Source organism: Rousettus aegyptiacus, unplaced genomic scaffold, assembly GCF_014176215.1.
Source record: "Rousettus aegyptiacus isolate mRouAeg1 unplaced genomic scaffold, mRouAeg1.p scaffold_m13_p_1, whole genome shotgun sequence".
Classification (NCBI taxonomy): Eukaryota; Metazoa; Chordata; class Mammalia; order Chiroptera; family Pteropodidae; genus Rousettus; species Rousettus aegyptiacus.
Window position 1 is genome coordinate 74,904,286 of NW_023416284.1, and position 17,526 is coordinate 74,921,811.

Here is a 17,526-nt window from a genome sequence, read left to right on the forward strand (position 1 = left end):
GATTAATATAAAATTAGAGCAATTAAAATGAATGATTTTTACTATAAATCTAAGTTCTGCAATCTAAGACTCCTTTTAGTTTACTGACTTCCTGTATCAGGTCAAACCTGATACTGTGAGAGACAAAGAAAAGGGGAAATTAATCTCCTTATTATTATAATCATAATTTACTTGCCAGTAAAGCAAACCCCTAAACTGGCTAAAAGTAGTATTTGAACAAGCTGTTCAACAGGATAAAACCATATTCTTTGGTTGCCTATTTTGTACACTGAGGCTATAACCTTCCTTAAGAATAGATTTATCTACATTTAGATATTGTACTCCTTCACAACTATTACTCTTTGTCATTCCATATTTTGTGAAACAGATTCTCATCGGTAGCACCAAAACATCTCATACTAAGGCATTTGGAAAGACTTTTCCTGGATGTCCACTTCTCCTTCTCTTCCCTGCCATTCCTGTCACACATCCACTACAGGGTTGGCAGAGGGGTAGAAGTGCAATTACTGGTGTTGCTTGTATTCAATTAAATGGATAAACACTTAGAAATTAAAATATTCCTTTTAAACTGCTGTTTCTTCCAGGACCCTCAAAGACTAAAAGCACAAGTATACTCCAGAATGATGAAATATGATGGGGGTACTTCTGAATCAAAATACTTATTTCGTAACAACCTTTTCAATGATTTATAAATGATTTATTAGATTTCTATAAGACAGACTAATCTTCTAAACTATAAGTTCTACAAATACAAAGCTCTCATTCTTCTTTTAACTTTGATTTACTTCTTAGAAGTTTTCATCTTTCTGACCATCCACCGTCTTTTAAACCTCTTGGCATTTTGTTTTTTCTGGATTCCTAGAATAGAAAGTTTGTGCAGTAAGACCATTAGAGATACAAAATCCCCCAAGAAACAATTTAAAAATTTTCAAGATCCTCTGTATGAATATAAATACAAAAATAAATTAAGTCTATTAGATTGTAGATTATATGTACACATATTACACTGACCTATTTTTCAGAAGCAACTTTAAAAGATTAATATAGAAGCCATTATAAAAAGACACTCAATAATTAAGTATTATCTCCTTTAAAAAAAAAGAAATCATTAAATATATAAATCAGAGCCAAGAAAACAAAGCTGTGGACCTTACCCCAACCATTATTTAAAAACTGGGCTGCAGCCTTTTTCACTGGTAACCTCTTGTTGTAAAGAGACAGGAACTTATTTACTAGAAAAGAGAATTATTATCATTTCTTTGTTTATCTGCAGTAAAAAGTGAGGAAAACAGTCCATAAGGAAATTACCAGTAGTTCTGTTGGTTCCTGGACCATATAAAGAATTTTGTATGAAGGCTTTGGCTGCTTGTTGCCTTGAATCTCTCAGATCTTGATCTCTTAGCCTTAGAGCCACGTAGCTTTTATTCTGGCTAGTGATCAATACAAATACAAAAGGTCAAAACGAATCAGGTTGATACCATGCTTCCTTCAAAATAAAGTATTTTTGTTGTCTCAAAAAATAGGAAAAATTCTTGATTTTATATATGTACAGACAGGATAATGAATGAAACTACAATACAAGGCTATTTTATAAGAAACAGACTAACAGTCACATAACAGTCATTCATATTTTAGGAGAGCAAATATTTTGTTTTTATATAAATATTACAATTGGTTATTCCACCAAGGACCCAATCTGAAACTACTACTAATTAAAATATTTTACCACACAAGCCAGTACTTTCTCTCAAATGGTCACCTTTATATCCTACATGAAAAAAAAAAAGACTCTTCTTACCCAATGGACTGTCCTTTTTGTACTTTTTCCTTAGCTTTCTTAGAGTCACTTCCTTTATCACAGTCTTCATTTTTCTTCGGCAAATTAACTGAAAATTAAATTTTATTTCTAGTCAGCACTTATGTAAAAACCAATCAGGAACATTTACTGAAGTTCATGTTAAATACCCACTACACATTAATTTGGATGCAATTTTTATTTGTAAGAAATATAGGGAAGAGGCCAAGCTAAACTTGGCCAGCCTTATTCTCATGCTAAGGGCCAATAATATTTGACTGCAAATTTGTGCAATTGCACTAGACACTTACATAAGAAGTTAGTTAAATTAGAATAGTTCATACCTTCTTTTAATTTTCCTGGTGATTTCTTTATGCTAAGAGGAGAACAACAAAAACATTGGAATGGAAGATAGCAAAAATTATTCAACTTGTTACACAATTTCATCTGGCTTTACAAACAAGATAACCCTCCTTTCATTACCATTATGTTCAGTCTTTACTTGGGTTCTTTAATCAGTTTTAGAAAGCAAGTCACTCCCCCAATGCACTGCCACCAACTCCTAATCAACAAACTAGTAGATACTTGGATGGGAGGACTGTCTCAGAATTTAAAATCTGAAAGCATATTACTAGGCTTCCAAAGAAGCAGACTGCTGTGGTTAATGAAGTTAAAGTGAAAAACTTAAGGAATGAGTTACAATAATAAGTCACTTGAAATACACACTTGAAATACGAAGTGAAAGGTGGTAGGCCCACCTCATTTGAAAAAATCACAAAGGATTAATTCATTCAACAGTTTTAAGTGCAAGAGACAAGGACTAGCCTCGAATCTGTGAGACAAATGTAAACTGACAAAACACAATTATGAGATGCCTAAACAGAAGCATTTGCAGAGTAGAAAAGCTATATATAAGGTAAGAAGTAATGGGGTAGGTGGAGTGAAAACAAAGAGGTGACTTAGGCCTCATTTTAAAAGATGAAAGGGGAATTTGCCACCAAATATATATATGGGTTATTTTTGTAAATTTCTTTTTATCCCTATAGCACCTGGTCTTCCTAGGTGGTCTCCCATTCAAGTACTAACCAGGCCTGACCCTTCTTAGCTTCTGAGATCAGACATTGGGTTTGTTCAGGGTGGCATGGACGTAGACCGTGGACCGTGGCTCCACTGCGGCGTGAACCCAGGAACTTCTGCGTGTAAAGCAGACGTGCTAACTGCTACACTATGGAACCACATCCATATATATATATATATATATATATATATATATATATATATATGTTTAATCGAGATCTGAATAACTGGAAAAGTTCAGAAAATTTGAGAACCACTGGCCTAGGTAAAATTATAGGGCTAAGCTTCTGAATATAAAGCATTAAGGGAGAAGACAAGGGGTCAGAAAAATTTATTTAGAAGTCTCACTGATTCCATGGGATGGATGAGGAAGAGGACAATTACAGACAGCATTTGGTTTTAAACATCTGATGAGTGGCAAAGCTGCTAAATGAAATGGAGAACTCCCTGGTGGCAGGTAAGGCAAATATGGGACAAGCTGAGTTTTAGGAGCCTGTGGATAAGTGTCTGCTATTCCACTAAATGATAAATTTCAAGGCACTTCTTTTATCACAATCTACGCTGCGCTGAGGTAACAATGACAGTCACTTAACAATTTACTGAATAAATAAATACTCTAGGATCAGGAACTCAGAAGCTAGAGTTACCAATGAAAATGAACAAAAACAAATGGCAAAATACTTAAAAGGTAAATACTTCCCTCCACATTTCCTACTAAATTCAAATATCTGGTGTGTAGCTTCTTAATTTCGGCTTTATTATTTCTTCAGTTTACGGATTCAAATAAATATACTAGTATGTAATTCAAAACTGGGTGTACGTAAGTAAGCAAGCAATATAACAAGATCCAATACTTACTTATTAGCCTGTGAAGCTGTAGTTAACTTCTCTAGAATAGTGTCTGGAAGGAGTTTCCTTTTCTTGGATAAAGATATTTAAAAAGTCAAAAGGTACTGACAACATACCCACGTTGCTTCTGAAGTTACAAGATTTTAATTAAGGACTGCCTTATATCCTAGGCTTAGGCTGACCATTGCCCCCACTAGCTATTTCTAAGCTGTGGCAAAATTGGGATCACAAAACTCGAAACCTATTTCACATTCTTTGGAAGGCCTGGTGGAGAACGGAAAAGGTGTCCACTGTACTCCAACCCTCAGGTCACTTATACACTGAAAGCAGTTAAGCCACATCCATTTGGAGTCAGTTCCCTGTGGCTAACCTGCCAAACATCAGATAGCAGATCAATTATACTGTTCAGCCCTTAGAAACCCAATTGCAGATAAACTACCTCTGCGACGCGAAATGACCGTGGGTCCCGGCGAGCTGAGTGTCAGGAGTGGAATGAACCGTATGATTTCAAATTCACACCTTTTCCCATTCCCATTTTCAATAGATGAACGGCAAAGAGTACAAGCATCTTTGTTTTCACCGATGTCAGAAGAAATATTAGCGACTTTTACCCCACTCCCATATCCCACCAGGTTTAGCATCAAATGTAGGAATTCGACCCCAAGCCGGCTTGTCTTAAAGAGGTGCCTCCCTACACTCTAACCTTTTGTTCGATGAACAGCTCCTCGCGTCGCTTCCTCTTCTCCTTCAGGAGTGTTTTATCCCTGAGAGAAAGCGTGGCAAGTCAGTGAGGGGAGAGACAAGCGGGACAGGAGGGGCCGGTCGCGCCTCGGGCTCCGAACCTGCGCACGGTCTCCCGAACTCGCCGCTCCTCTTCTCTCGCTTCCGCCTGGGCACTGGCGAAAGTCAGCTCCTCCGGGGCTTCGTCGTCAAAGTCGTCATCCCCTTCCTCGTCTTCCTCCAGCGGCTCGGCGGCGGCGCCGCTGCTGGGCTGCCCGAGCAGCAGGCCGTGCTCCGCCTCCTCCTCCGAGGTGGGCTGTCCCTCGTCCACCATCGCCGACGCCGATGCCGGGGTGCGAGACGCCCGCGGCCTGAGCTGCACCATGGCCCACGCCGCGCCGGACCGCCTGACCTCTGACCTGGAAGCAGCAGCACGCAAGTCGAGCGTGACGTGAAGAGCAAGCGACGCTGGTTTCATCGCCCCCTGCAGCCTCGGAGGTGCCATTAAACTATGGGATGAGGGAGAAGGCCCCAAGACGAGCGGAGGCGCATGCGCAGGGCGGGGAAGGGCGTGGCCTAAGGAAAGCTTGGGGGTGTTTCCTGCCGCGCGGCTGTGAGGCTGCGTTGTGGAAGCTGCAGGGTATTCCTCCACGATCGCAGCAACCGAGTGCTATCTGTGAGAGCCGATGAGGATGAGGCTTGTTTCCAGGCAAAGAAGATCCATCGTGCTGCCTTCCGGGATGGGGTGCTGACAGCAGGATTGGCTGGGTCCCCGGGCTCCTCGGGGCAGACTGTCGCGGGTTACGTCATTCGGTTCCCAGAAACTCGGCGATCGCAAGCCCCAGTCGCCCTGTCGCCCCCCCCCCTTTTGTTTTTTTTTAGCACCTGTATCCTCTTGGTCGAGCCAGTTAATCAGAGTTTGTAGTAGGTTCGGCTCCCTTCACTCCACCCTTCCCGTAGAAGTGGCGTTTCAAAAGGAATGCGCTGTGGCGGCAGGACCTTGATGCCTTACAGTCCTGCTGTCACCAACGAGGACAAGTTGACAGACACAGGCTTAAATCAATCTGCAGCACCAGATGTGTGCGTGGCGACCTCACCCTCGTTACTCCGCCTTCCCTGATCTCCAGCGTCGGGACCATGCCTGTCCATGCCTCTTGTGTTCCTCACTGACACCCTCCTGAACAGTTTATTGTGACTCTCTCTACTCGCATTTGACTCTAAGCTCTGTGGGATTAAGGACGCTATCTAGATAATTCCCTTCTGTAACCCCAGAACCTTAGACAAGGGCTGGCCCATAGCAAATCCTGAATCTGGTGAAAGAATGACTCCACCTTTACTTAATGAATGCAACCCTAGTACTATTTATTTTCCCCCAAGTATATTTCATTATTTTGGCACACAAGGCTCTTTGTGATATGTTTATCTTCTCCCACCCATTATACAATACTAAGTGATTCATCGTTCTCTTAACAACCCAAACTTACCATGCATTTGTACATGCTGTTCCCTCTACTAACACACCCCCACGTGGAACATCTATTTATACCTCAAAAACTCCCACCCAAGCTCACCTACCCTTAAAAGGCTTTCAAACACCTTTTAACATCTATCCCATCACCACTCTGCCCATCTCTTAATTGCATTTTCCTATGAATCTTGCACAAATTTCTATTACTGTACTTTCCACACTGTATAAGTTTACATGACAGTTGTCCCAACCATTCTGTGAACTCCTTGAGGGTAAGGTTCATGTCTTACTAATTTTATTTCTAATGTCTATCATATGACAGACATTCAGTAATATTGATTTGAATAATTTCTACCTCACATTTTATATTTCCAATTCTTTCATCTTCCCTAATAAAACCAAAACATGAATAAAAATGATAAAACACAAAAACAAAAACGAAAACAAAAAATAGCTGCTGGTACCAAAGGCCCAGTAGGAAGGGAGTTACAAAGAACAGTTCTGAAGTATCTAGGCCTTGGTCAGATAGAAATCAAAAATATAATCAGACTCTCAGTATGCTGACTTCCATCCTTGCTAACACTAGAAAACATGTAAAGTTAACTTTGAGAAGCCCAAGAACAAACCTATTAAAAGTACGTGATGGTATTTTATGTACGAAAACTGCATTATAAGCATTATAATTCCCCTCAGTGTACATGCCTTGACCCACACATGTAAAGTGTGAACCGAACTGTAAAGATGCTTGGCTGGCCCTTTGGGTTCCTCGTAAGTTAAGAACATCCCTCTTAACCCATGCAGAGAAAATTTGGGATTTATTAAAAGTTTTATAAATGCAAAACAAAGTTTTATGTGACAGTGTCTTGTCATCTATTTTTACAAAAGGCCAAACTGTAACATGGGATGCAATTTTGGAAGAGGCTAAGGTGATGTGCCCCAGGTGTGTAATTACCCACGGAGTCCACCTGATCCAAAGGGCCTTGTTACGTATGACCTTCCTACACTGTTTACTAAATGTTACTCTTCCCAGTCATTCCTCTGATGTTTGCTGGACGGCAGTCATTCCAAGGTCCCTGGGTGCGGCATTAGGTGGTAAGGCTTGACGTGGGAACTGTTTGCTTACTACTTTACTCCAAGGTAAAGTCCCATGGGAAACAGTGCCTTCAGAATTCAGTGCCTGGGGAAGACCCCACAGAGACTACATGCTTCTGTGTTTATTATGATACTGAGAAATAGTCAACTATCACCTCTCCCTTTCCTTCTCGGTTGCTAAGAAGGCTAGTGCTAAATTTTAGACAGCTGTGTTTATCCTTGGAGCCTATATATTTGTGTCATCTTTTCCCCTCATCCTGACCTTTTTCCTTGTTGGTACTTTCCTCTTCCTTCCTTGCATGAGTTCTTATTGTAAACTATCCCACATACTTTGAGGTGAAGCAGCCAAACAAGGTAAATACTGAAAAGTCCCCAACAAAGATTTTCTTGGGGGTCACATCTTTCTAGAACAAATCACCTACTGTAGAGAGTGATTTTATTTTCCACCAAAACTTGTGCCAAAATCAGCACTATCGAGGTTTTGCCTGTCTCCTACTATTTTTGCCCAAATAGCAAAAGTACAATTGCTATAATTACGTTTTTAAGACAATCTAATTGCAATTTTTTTCCCTTCTAATAACAAACCAAACACATCAGAGGTATCTTATGTTTAGTTCAAACCAAATAACATGCATTAACTTTAGTTCTCTGACTTCTTATAAATACGTTTGCTATTGTTACTCCAAAGCCCTATCACTTATCAGGGAATCAGAGGATGTTTTTAGATCTTCCAGTGTTCAGTTCACCAACCGCAACGCTGTGTCTCGTGTCTGTAGCCTGGTACTATAATTCCTTCCTCAGGACAATTAAACGGTTTCAGTTTCATGAGGAGCAAGGGCTTCAGGAAGAGTGATACCACAGGGCCCATGGAAATGAAACCTGAAATAAAAGGACAAATACCACAGAGTTAAGAGCAAAATCAACAAGTCACACATTTCTTAATTACACCCAGAGTAAAACTCAAATTCTCACAAATATGGTATTATGAATTTTTGTGCCTACTCCTTTCATCCCTTTTTTGACAAAACAAGATACATACATTTCACTTGTAACCAAAAGAATTTAGGAAAGCAACTACCTAGAATTTAGGTGCTATAAATAATAACTTTATTTTAAGGGGCAGAGGGAAACATGATTGTAAAGTGTATTTTGTGATTGTACTGCCAAACTCATAATTGCAATTGTGAAGTTTTACAATATCTATAGTACATTAAAACAGCATTTACATGTACTAAGGACAAGAGAAAAATAACCTCATGCACCATGCAGACCATAAGGATTTTAACTCAGTCAATGGGCCTCTCAAACCATCCACTGACTTCACAACTAGTTCTGATTTGTAGTCAGAAAATAGAGATGAAGAGAAGGGAGAGGGAGAGGCGGAAAGGGAAGGAGAGGGGAGAGGGAAAAGGAGAGGGGGAGGTGAAAGGAGAAGAGGAGAGGAAAGGGGAAGAGAAAGGGAAGGAGGAGGAGAAAGGAAAGGAAGCAACAGCAGCAGCAAAGAGGATGATGAAAAAGAAGAAAAATCAACGATTTCTGCTTCCTTCAAGAGAAAACACTTAGGACAAGAAAAAAACAACAACAACTGTGAATAAGAAATAAAAGCAGAGTTTTTTAGTGTATTATTAATAAGACAGCACAATTAAAAATGATAAAAGCATTTGCTCAATGTAATTCATCATTCATATTATTTATTCTTGATATAACACAAATCATGAATGCCTCAGTCCTTAAATACTCTGTTCTCTCCACTAATGAACATCCCTGACCAAATGGCATTTCCACTCCTTCTGCCACCTGCAGCATGTTGAACACTGGCCACTAGAAAGCTCCTCGCCAGAACAGCAGTTACAGTCCGTTGAGGACTTTCCAAGAATTACAGTTAGGCAGGGATAGCTTTTAGGGAATTCCCACAGTCTCATCCCACATGGTCTCTTTCCTAAGAGAGTGACCTTCGAGCATCCCTTTCCACATTCACCTTTTCCCCACTTCACAAAGGCAAGCTGTATCCCTCACCCACCCCAGAATGTGAAAACCTATGGGGTGCCAAATAAGGGGAGGTCTGAAATATCTGTGTAGTTCAAAGAAAACAAATAGTATCTAAAGACTGGGTAACACATCCTTACGAGGTAGGGCCATTCATTCTTGCTTTCATTAAAATTGAAAGAGGGCCTGATAGGATTGTCAGTTAACCGATAACTAAATGAAATAGAAAATTACTATGGGCATTTTAGCACATAACTTGGAAGGAGATCCAAAATCCGAGTGGCAATGACATAACAAAATTCCTCTCATACCAGGAGTTATGTGGCCCAGGTTTCTCAATACATCCATCTATAAAAAGCAATAACTAAAAATTATAATTGACATTGAAAGGGGGAAAAGGACCTTAGCTAGTAAAAATCTGCCCTGCCATCCCTCAGACTGGTATAACAGACACAGATAAAGCCAGCTGCAAAGTTAATAGGAAACAATATTTTTTTCCAGGACAAGCTGCAAAATATTGTAACTCCCTTCTTTGAGTAAATACATACTTTTTTCCTGAGGAATTTTGCCCTCTAACGTCATAAATTCTGAGAAACACTACTGTTAGAAATTAAAACAGTAAAAAATAAAATATCCCCGTGTACCTGTAGGATCTAAGTCATTTTACCACTGAGATGCGGCCTTGATTTCCAACCCAGATAAGGGGTGACTGGACACGACCATCCACATGTACCTTTACTCTGTCATTTCCAAGCACACAGGACTCTGAGTCCACTTTGCCAGCCAGACCTGATTGGACCCTTTTCCATGAAGCCCTGCCAGTTGCTGAGTCTATCAAAAACTGCTTCACTTAAATTTCACCTAAACTCCAGCCTCCCTCCAAATCCTGTTAACTCCATCTTTTCTTTTGTTTGTAGACATGCTCCCTGCTTCCCCTGGAATGGAGTCTCCCTCATTACAATGAGTCTATAAACCTATCTTCCTAGACTACAGGTTCCTTTTGGTGACTGCAGGCTATACAAAACATTTACTCTGTCTCCTTCAACCATTGATACGTGAACAATTCAAAACTTCATGCCCCATGCATCTTTTAAGAGACACAATTCTAATAAAATTTTACTTTTATGGAAGTATTAACCAAAATTTACCATTTATTTATTGTTTTCAACAACTATGTACTAAAAGTCCTATAGTGATCATTCGATCTGGAAGAATTTTTTAATAGAACTTTTTTAAGTTTTAAGGAAATTGAAATAAATAATTCATGTGATATTTTGTTGCAGGAGTACAATAGGGTAGTTAACAAAAGATATTCGAGCATAAAAATATATTACACTAGTACAAATGTCTGTGGTGGAAGTAGAATGGAAATACAAGTTCAAAGACAAAAAGAAAAACTGAAGGCCCCAACTATTAAAAAGGACTTGTATATTTATTTTGTAAATGGATGATAGTTGATATCAAGTAGGTGTGGCATTCAGATTTCCCTGGATACATTTAAAACCATGATAATGGCAGTTTCATTTTAAAATGTCAGTAATTTATTTCTAATACTCTTGGAATTTCTAATACTCTTGTTTCACGATTTTAGTAAAACTATTTCGGAAGTCATTTAAAAATGTGACAGAGGTACACGAACAAAAATGTGTGAATACTCCTGTCCTAGCGCCCCATGCACTTTCCCTCGCCCCATCAGCGATAAAATAACCAAGACTACTGTGTTCCCGAATCTGTGCCACTTATTTTTGGCTAATGTAATCATCCAATTTAATTTAAAATTATGCCATAAACTATAAAAATATAGCTGTTAAAAGAGGGTTATTTCCAGGAAAATTAATTGAATGCTTTGGAAAGACACAGTGAGTCACAAAAAATAATTCTGTTAAATTAGCTGTAGGTGGAAAAGACTAGGAGGAAGATTGTATCGTAAGTTTCTTTTTGTACGTTCTTCCTCCGCATAAAAAAAAGAAAGAAAAATCAAAACCAGAATCATAATCCCAGTGTTTTCCAAGATTTCCTGATGATAAGAATCACCTATGACACTTGTTAAATATACAAATAAACAGTCATCTTGCCCTGGAAATTCTCATAAAGAAAATGTACAATGGGGCCTTGGAATCTGATTTTCTTGGTTGTCTGTTTTATTTTATAAAATAAGGGCTGGGGTGATTTTTATTTCCAGGGAAATTTCAGGAACACCAGGAGGATTATGAGTATGATTTATGCAAGAAAGATGAGCTCCAATCAGCAGATTCCTACTCAAAGAAAAGGCTCTTAGCTCTTCCAAAAAATAAAAAACTAAAAAAGTGAATGAAAGCACATCTATGCTTTAAAAGAAAATAAAATATTTCAGGTATATATGTGTTCTTTCTTTTACTTTTCTTGCCTTAAATGACTTTTCAATTTTTTTTTTTTAATCAGTAGACCACTAGGGGCCTGATTGCATGGACTAAAAGGGCCCCTACTACCTACCCTTGTTAATCCAGCCAGGTAGGGCATTGGAATTCCCTGTCAATGTCATCAGCTGTAAGTTAAAAGAAGTAACCTCTTCATACTCTTGATGAGTAAATACATACTTAATGCAATCTATAAAAACATTTTTTTTTTTTTTAGCTAAGAATGCCTTAGTGTTCTAACCCCACCCAGCAGTTAGCTTTCTTTGGGGGCACTTCTTTACCCACACAAAAAGGTTACTTCCTTACCTTACTGACGCCTCTTCTGCGACTCTCTCCTTCCACTACAGCCACACTGACCTCCTTGCTAACCCTCAAACTTCCCAGGCATGCTTCCCTCTTAGGGCCTTTGCTCTAGGTAGTCCCAGTATCTGAAAAGCTCTTAGCCCAGACAATCTTTTGCTAACTCCTTCACCTCCTTCAAATCTGCTCAAATCTCTTCTCAATGAGGCTAGCCGTAACTACCCAGTCGAATCCTGTAACTTGTCTGCACCCCACCCCACAACTCCATCTTTGCTTCTTCCAACAGCTTTATCACCCACTTTCTCACATGCTGTAGAATTTGCACATTATGCAAGCTGTTTACTGTTTGCCTTCACTACTAGAATGTATCTTCATATGGTAGATGTTTTGTTATATTTACTGATACATCCTATCCTAGGCACCTAGAACAGCAGTCTAGAACATAGTAGGTACTTAATAAATCTCCGGATGTCAACTAATTCCAAAGTTTAAAGTAAAGATAAACAACATGGTCACGGGGTGTGTCACGGGGTGTGGAGGGCACAGGGCGCTTGGAAGGCTCTGCACGTTAGCATGGGGGTAACACGAATCCCATTTCAGCCTCAGAAAATGTACTGACCTTTAGATGCCAAGGACCCCTAGGGTTGAATAATAGTCAAAACCTTGAAACCTAAAACCAAAAATGTCTACTGTCTACTCTAACAGTAGTAGTTTATCAGAAATCATTCAAGACAACTATTGGGGATGGGGGAAATGACAAAAACAAAACCGGAACTAACTAATACCTTGAAAATATTAACATTTTCAGCAGAGGCAAATTCTATGACTGTCTCTAAATTAGAATTGGGGCAAAAAATCAAAAGAACTTGTGCAAGGTCTAAGCAGTCTTGTGAGATTCAAGTTTAAAATGTAGGCAGCATTCTGGCTACCTACTTAGGTAATAAAGAAAATAAGGTAAAAGAAAATATTATTCTAATTTTCATTTTTCTCATTAACCTAGAGCAGGGGTTGGCAATTTCTTTTTTCTGTAAAGGCTCGGAGAGTAAATATATTAGGCTTTGAATGCCAATCTCTGTTGCAACCACTCAATTCTGTTGTCATACAAAAGTAATGTAGACAATATACAAACTTGTGGTCTTGGTTGAGTTTCAATAAAACTCTATTTATAAATACAGATGGTGAGTGACTTTGGCCTATAGGCAGTAGTTTGCTGGCCTCTGACTGAGAGTAAATTTCAACCAAAATCTGTTATACATGAGATGGAAGAGCAATTTCTGCCATTGTAGGTTTAAACAAGCCACTCAATGGATCTAGGCTTGGTTTGGCATTTGAAAAACTGCATAGGATGAAATGACCACCCAAGTCTCTTCTAGATGTCAGTTTTGATGACTTCAGATAAAAGCACTGCTGGCTTCACTGGTCAGGTATACTTATCTGGGAAAATTCCCACTTAGTGGTACAGACAGCCTCAGCTCCCCAAAGAAGCCAACAGATGGTTGTTCTTGTGGTTGGTGCTGGCAGATGTGTAACTTGTCATATTTGATCAAAGTTTCTAACTAGCAAGTAGCTTGTTTGTCTGAACAGAGACAGTGCAAGTTTTCAGGACGTGAAGCTGGAGAATCTTTGTTGAAGAACAGTAGCAGCTGAAGCAGGTCTGATGTTTTAGGAGGCCCAACTTATGAATCGATACCATTATAAACTAAGAATCTTTTCTTAACTTGCAGAGAAAACTACCAAGTTCAATTTCCTTTCACAAGAAGACATACACAAAGGATACCCAAAACCTGCTAGCCAGTCCAGGGCATGAGAGGTAGAGGCTAATTCTTATCTTGGGTTATGGAAACACTTAAATTTTATTTTCTTCTTTTCCTCTATCTGCATTTTCTTAACTTTCTATAATAATGACTTCTAAAAATTCTTTATACTTATAAGAGATAAACTGGAGAGCAAATGACCAAAAATAAACCACATGAGAATAATAAAATTGGGATGTAGCTCATTTCTGAAGGGGTCCGAGTGCAGTTATCTGCTTTGGCTGAAGCAGTATCTGAGTAGAGTACACTCCTCAAAAGAGCCTGCGGGGGAAGTGTATGCACTCCCTGGAACAGCCACTGTGGTTAGTCACTCCTGACCACCTTACACTCTCTGTTCTGTTTGTCTTGCAAGGCTGGCAAGTTCCCAAAACACAAAGAAAAACTGCTACAAATAACTAGTTGTAGTTTTAGCCTTTATATTCTACTGTGCCTGTTAAATAAACGGACTTGGTGGACAACAGTTCCTGGCTCCATGTCCCCTGTGTTTGTGAGGTAATACAGTCAGTCGTGCTTCCCCCCGCCCACCCCCGTCCCCCGCAGACTCTTCAATTTCCTCCCTCAGAAAGTTTATCCTGACTCACTCTTAAGAATATTCTGATATTCTTTCAAGCAGACAAGAGTCTTCAAGTACATGGCTCTCATGTCATTTTGAATGATGCTAACTAGCCCAGATGCTACACATATGTGTCACAATGCATATTAGAGGCCTAATTAGTTTTCAGTGGACAACTTAGAAGACAATTTAATTTTTTAACAGAGCTCTGTTGAGATATAATTCAAGTACAACCCATTCATTTAAAAAATATAATTAAAAGAGTTTTTTAAAGTATATTCACAGTTGTATGACCATCATCATAATCAACTTCAGAACATTTTTATCACCAAAAATGAAACCTGTGCCCATTAGCAGTCATTCCCCATTCCTCCCCACCCCAACCCTAGACAACCAGTAATCTAGCTATGGTCTCTATTGATTTGCTGATTCCAGATATTTTGTATAAATGGAACCATACAACATGTGGTCTTGTGTGTCTGGTTTCTTTCATTCGATATATTGTTTTCAAGGCTCATCCATATTGTAGCATGTATCAGCACTTCATTCTTTTTATGGCTTAATAATATTCCTTTGTACATATACCACATTTATTTATCCATTCACCAGCTGAAGGACATTTGGATTGTTTCTGCCTTTTGATTATCGTGAACGATCACATACACATTTTTGTGTAGACATGTTTTCATTTCTCTTGGCTATATACCGAGGAGTAGAATTGCTGGGTTATATGTTGACTCTATATATAACCTTTTGAGGGACTGCCAGACTGTTGCTCAAAGCAGCTTCACCATTGTACCTCCCCATCTGCAATATATGAGGGGTCCAATTTCTTTAGCGACACTTATTTTCCATTTAAAAAATTATAGTAGTCCTCCCCTTGTCCATTGGCTTCACATCCCACAGTTTCACTTTCTACCCTTTTGGTTACCTGCAGTCGACCACAATCCAAAAATATTAAATGGAAAATTCCAGAAATAAACAATTTTTAAGTTTTAAACTGCATGCCATTCTGAATACCTCACTTCATTTCCTCACATTGGCGTTGTACCATCTCACATCATCACAAGAACAATGAGTACAATACAATAAGATATTTTGAGAGAGACCGCATTCACATCACTTTCATTATGGCGTATTGTTACAATTGTTCTATTTTATTAGTTATTGTTGTTAATCTCTTACTATGCCTAACTTATAAATTACACTTTACCATAGGTATGTATGTATAGGAAAGAAACATGACATACATAGGATTCAATGCTATCTGTGGTTTCAGGCATCCGCTGGGGATCCTGGAACATGCCCCGCAGATGAGGGGGGCTGCTATCTGGCCATGCCAGTGGATGTTAAGTAGCATCTTGTTGTGGTTTTAATTAATTTCCCTAACGATTAATGATATTCAGCATCTTTTCAGTGTGCTTATTGACCATGTATATATATCTGAGGAAATGTCTATTTAAATCTTTGGCCCATTTTTTAATTGGATTATTTGGCTTTTTCTCATTGGGTTGTGAGAGTTCTTTTATATAGTCTGGATATCAAATCCTTTATCAAATATTAGACATGCAAATATTTCTTCCTATTCCGTGAGTTGTCTTTTTCACTTTATTGATGGTATCTATTGAAGTAAAGAAGTTTTTAATTCTGATGAAGTCTAATTTATCCATTTTGCTTATTTACCTGTGCTTTCAATGTCACATGAAGGAGGCATTGACTAACTCGAAGTCACAAAGATTTACTCCTATATTTTCTTTTAAAAATTTTTATATTTTTAGCCCTTATATTTAGGTTTGTGATCCATTTGAGTTATTTTTTGTATATGGTGTGATGGAGCCCAATTTTACTCTTTTGCATGTGGCTATCCAGCTGTTCCAGTACCACCTGTTAAAAAGACTATTCTTTCTTTCACAGATTTGTCTTTGTACCTTTCCAAAAATCAGTTTACCGCAAATGTGATAAATGCTGTTCCACGGATGTAACATGTCTATCCTTATGCCAGTACCACTCTGTAACTTTATAGTATGTTTTGAAATCGGGACGTCTGAGTTCTCTAACTTCATTCTTCTTTTCACTTGGCTATTCTGGGTCTCTTGTTTTTCATATGAATTTTAGGAGCACCTTGTCAATTTCAGCAAAGAAGCCAGCTACAATTTTGATAGAGACTGCGTGACTCTGCAAATTAATTTGTGGAGTAGTGCCATTTTAATAATATTAAGTTGTCCAATCCATGAACATGGACATCCTTCCACATGTTTAGGTATTCTTTTTTTTTTTTTTTTCCAGAAACATTCTGTAGTTTTCAGAGTGTAAGTTTTACAGAGAGGACAATTTTTTAAAAAGGATGCTTTCCTAGTCCCCACTACTTGCACACAAATGAAGAACTATGGACTGGAGAAGGCTAGGACAACAGCCAGCTAATCACCTGAAGAGGATCATAATGAAGTGCGTTTCTGCACAGTCTATGGCACATTTTTTGTCCCAGTGAAGACTTAAAACAGAAGTTCTCATCCTGGCTGCACATTAAGATCACTTAGGAAGCTCATAAAAGTCATGATGCTCAGGCTACATATACCTCAGATCAATTATAGTAGAATCTCATAGATGGTACCCAGTCATTTGTATTTTATAAATATGCAGCTGTCGTTAAAAACCACTGATTAAAGTTAATAACAAGAATTTTAGTGAAGTGTTTTATGTTTTATTTACATATATAAAATATATTTTTTAATTATATTCTACCTTAGTCTAGAAAGGAATTAAAAGACTGACAATAATATAAACTAAATAAAAAGACAAAAAAGCGGAGGTGAAAAAAGAAAGAAAAACAAAGGTAAAGACAAAATGAAACCTAAAATAAGACTAAAATGCATACTGCAATGATTTACTCTTTCTATACAAACATGAATCAGGATCAGTATCATAATATAGCCACAAATACAAATATTCTTGGAAAGTAGACCAAAAAGGAATTTGCCCAGTCTTGCAACGACAGCAGCAGAAGATGAAGCTCTTCTGGGTTCACTTGTTGAGCATTCTGCTTACCCACATCTAAATGCCATTACTAAATCTAGCTTAAAAATGAAAGTAAAGTCTAGAGGATCAAAGAACGGCCTTCAAAATGTGAAAAAATAAAAGTCCTATGGCAAACCACTGTAAAAAGACAAAGCCATCGTAATCTACAGTTAACGATATTTGTTCTTCCATAAAAGAAACTACAGACCAAATAAAACACAAACTGTGTGTCTCTTTTAAAAATTAGAAGAGTATATAAAATCTCTTCAGATGACCATGTTCAAACCTGCTCAATAACTGCCATCTCCCGCCTTGATAATCCCTGTACCTGAATATGCTGGTGGCTGGGGTGGTTTCCATGTTAAATTCGGCCACTGGCACACCCTTGGCCGACACCTGGGGCGCAAACATGGCAGCAGGATAAACCACAGAGGACGTTCCCACCTGCAAAGCAAACAGAA

At 38.6% G+C, this 17,526-nt stretch overlaps 2 protein-coding genes across 5 annotated transcripts in view; both read right to left on the bottom strand.

Moving 5' to 3' along the window:
• Positions 1-680: 680 nt before the first annotated feature.
• Positions 681-4,868, bottom strand: NOL7 (nucleolar protein 7). Its single transcript, XM_016123267.2, has 8 exons — positions 4,564-4,868; positions 4,425-4,485; positions 3,731-3,792; positions 2,140-2,171; positions 1,799-1,886; positions 1,309-1,430; positions 1,155-1,232; positions 681-858 (listed from the first exon to the last, which is right to left on the bottom strand). The coding sequence occupies exons 1-8, from the start codon at positions 4,824-4,826 to the stop codon at positions 782-784; spliced, it is 783 nt and encodes a 260-aa protein (XP_015978753.1). The 5' UTR covers positions 4,827-4,868; the 3' UTR covers positions 681-781.
• A 1,837-nt stretch (positions 4,869-6,705) lies between these two features.
• SIRT5 (sirtuin 5) overlaps positions 6,706-17,526 on the bottom strand; it is a 29,656-nt gene continuing 18,835 nt past the window's right edge. For all 4 annotated transcript variants that reach the window (XM_036237020.1, XM_016123264.2, XM_016123265.2 and 1 more), the window contains exons 8-9: positions 17,394-17,509; positions 6,706-7,880 (exon numbers count right to left, since the gene is read on the bottom strand). In XM_036237020.1, coding sequence (XP_036092913.1) covers positions 7,808-7,880; positions 17,394-17,509 — 189 coding nt within the window. In that variant the 3' untranslated portion in view covers positions 6,706-7,807. The remainder of the gene's footprint in view (positions 7,881-17,393; positions 17,510-17,526) is intronic.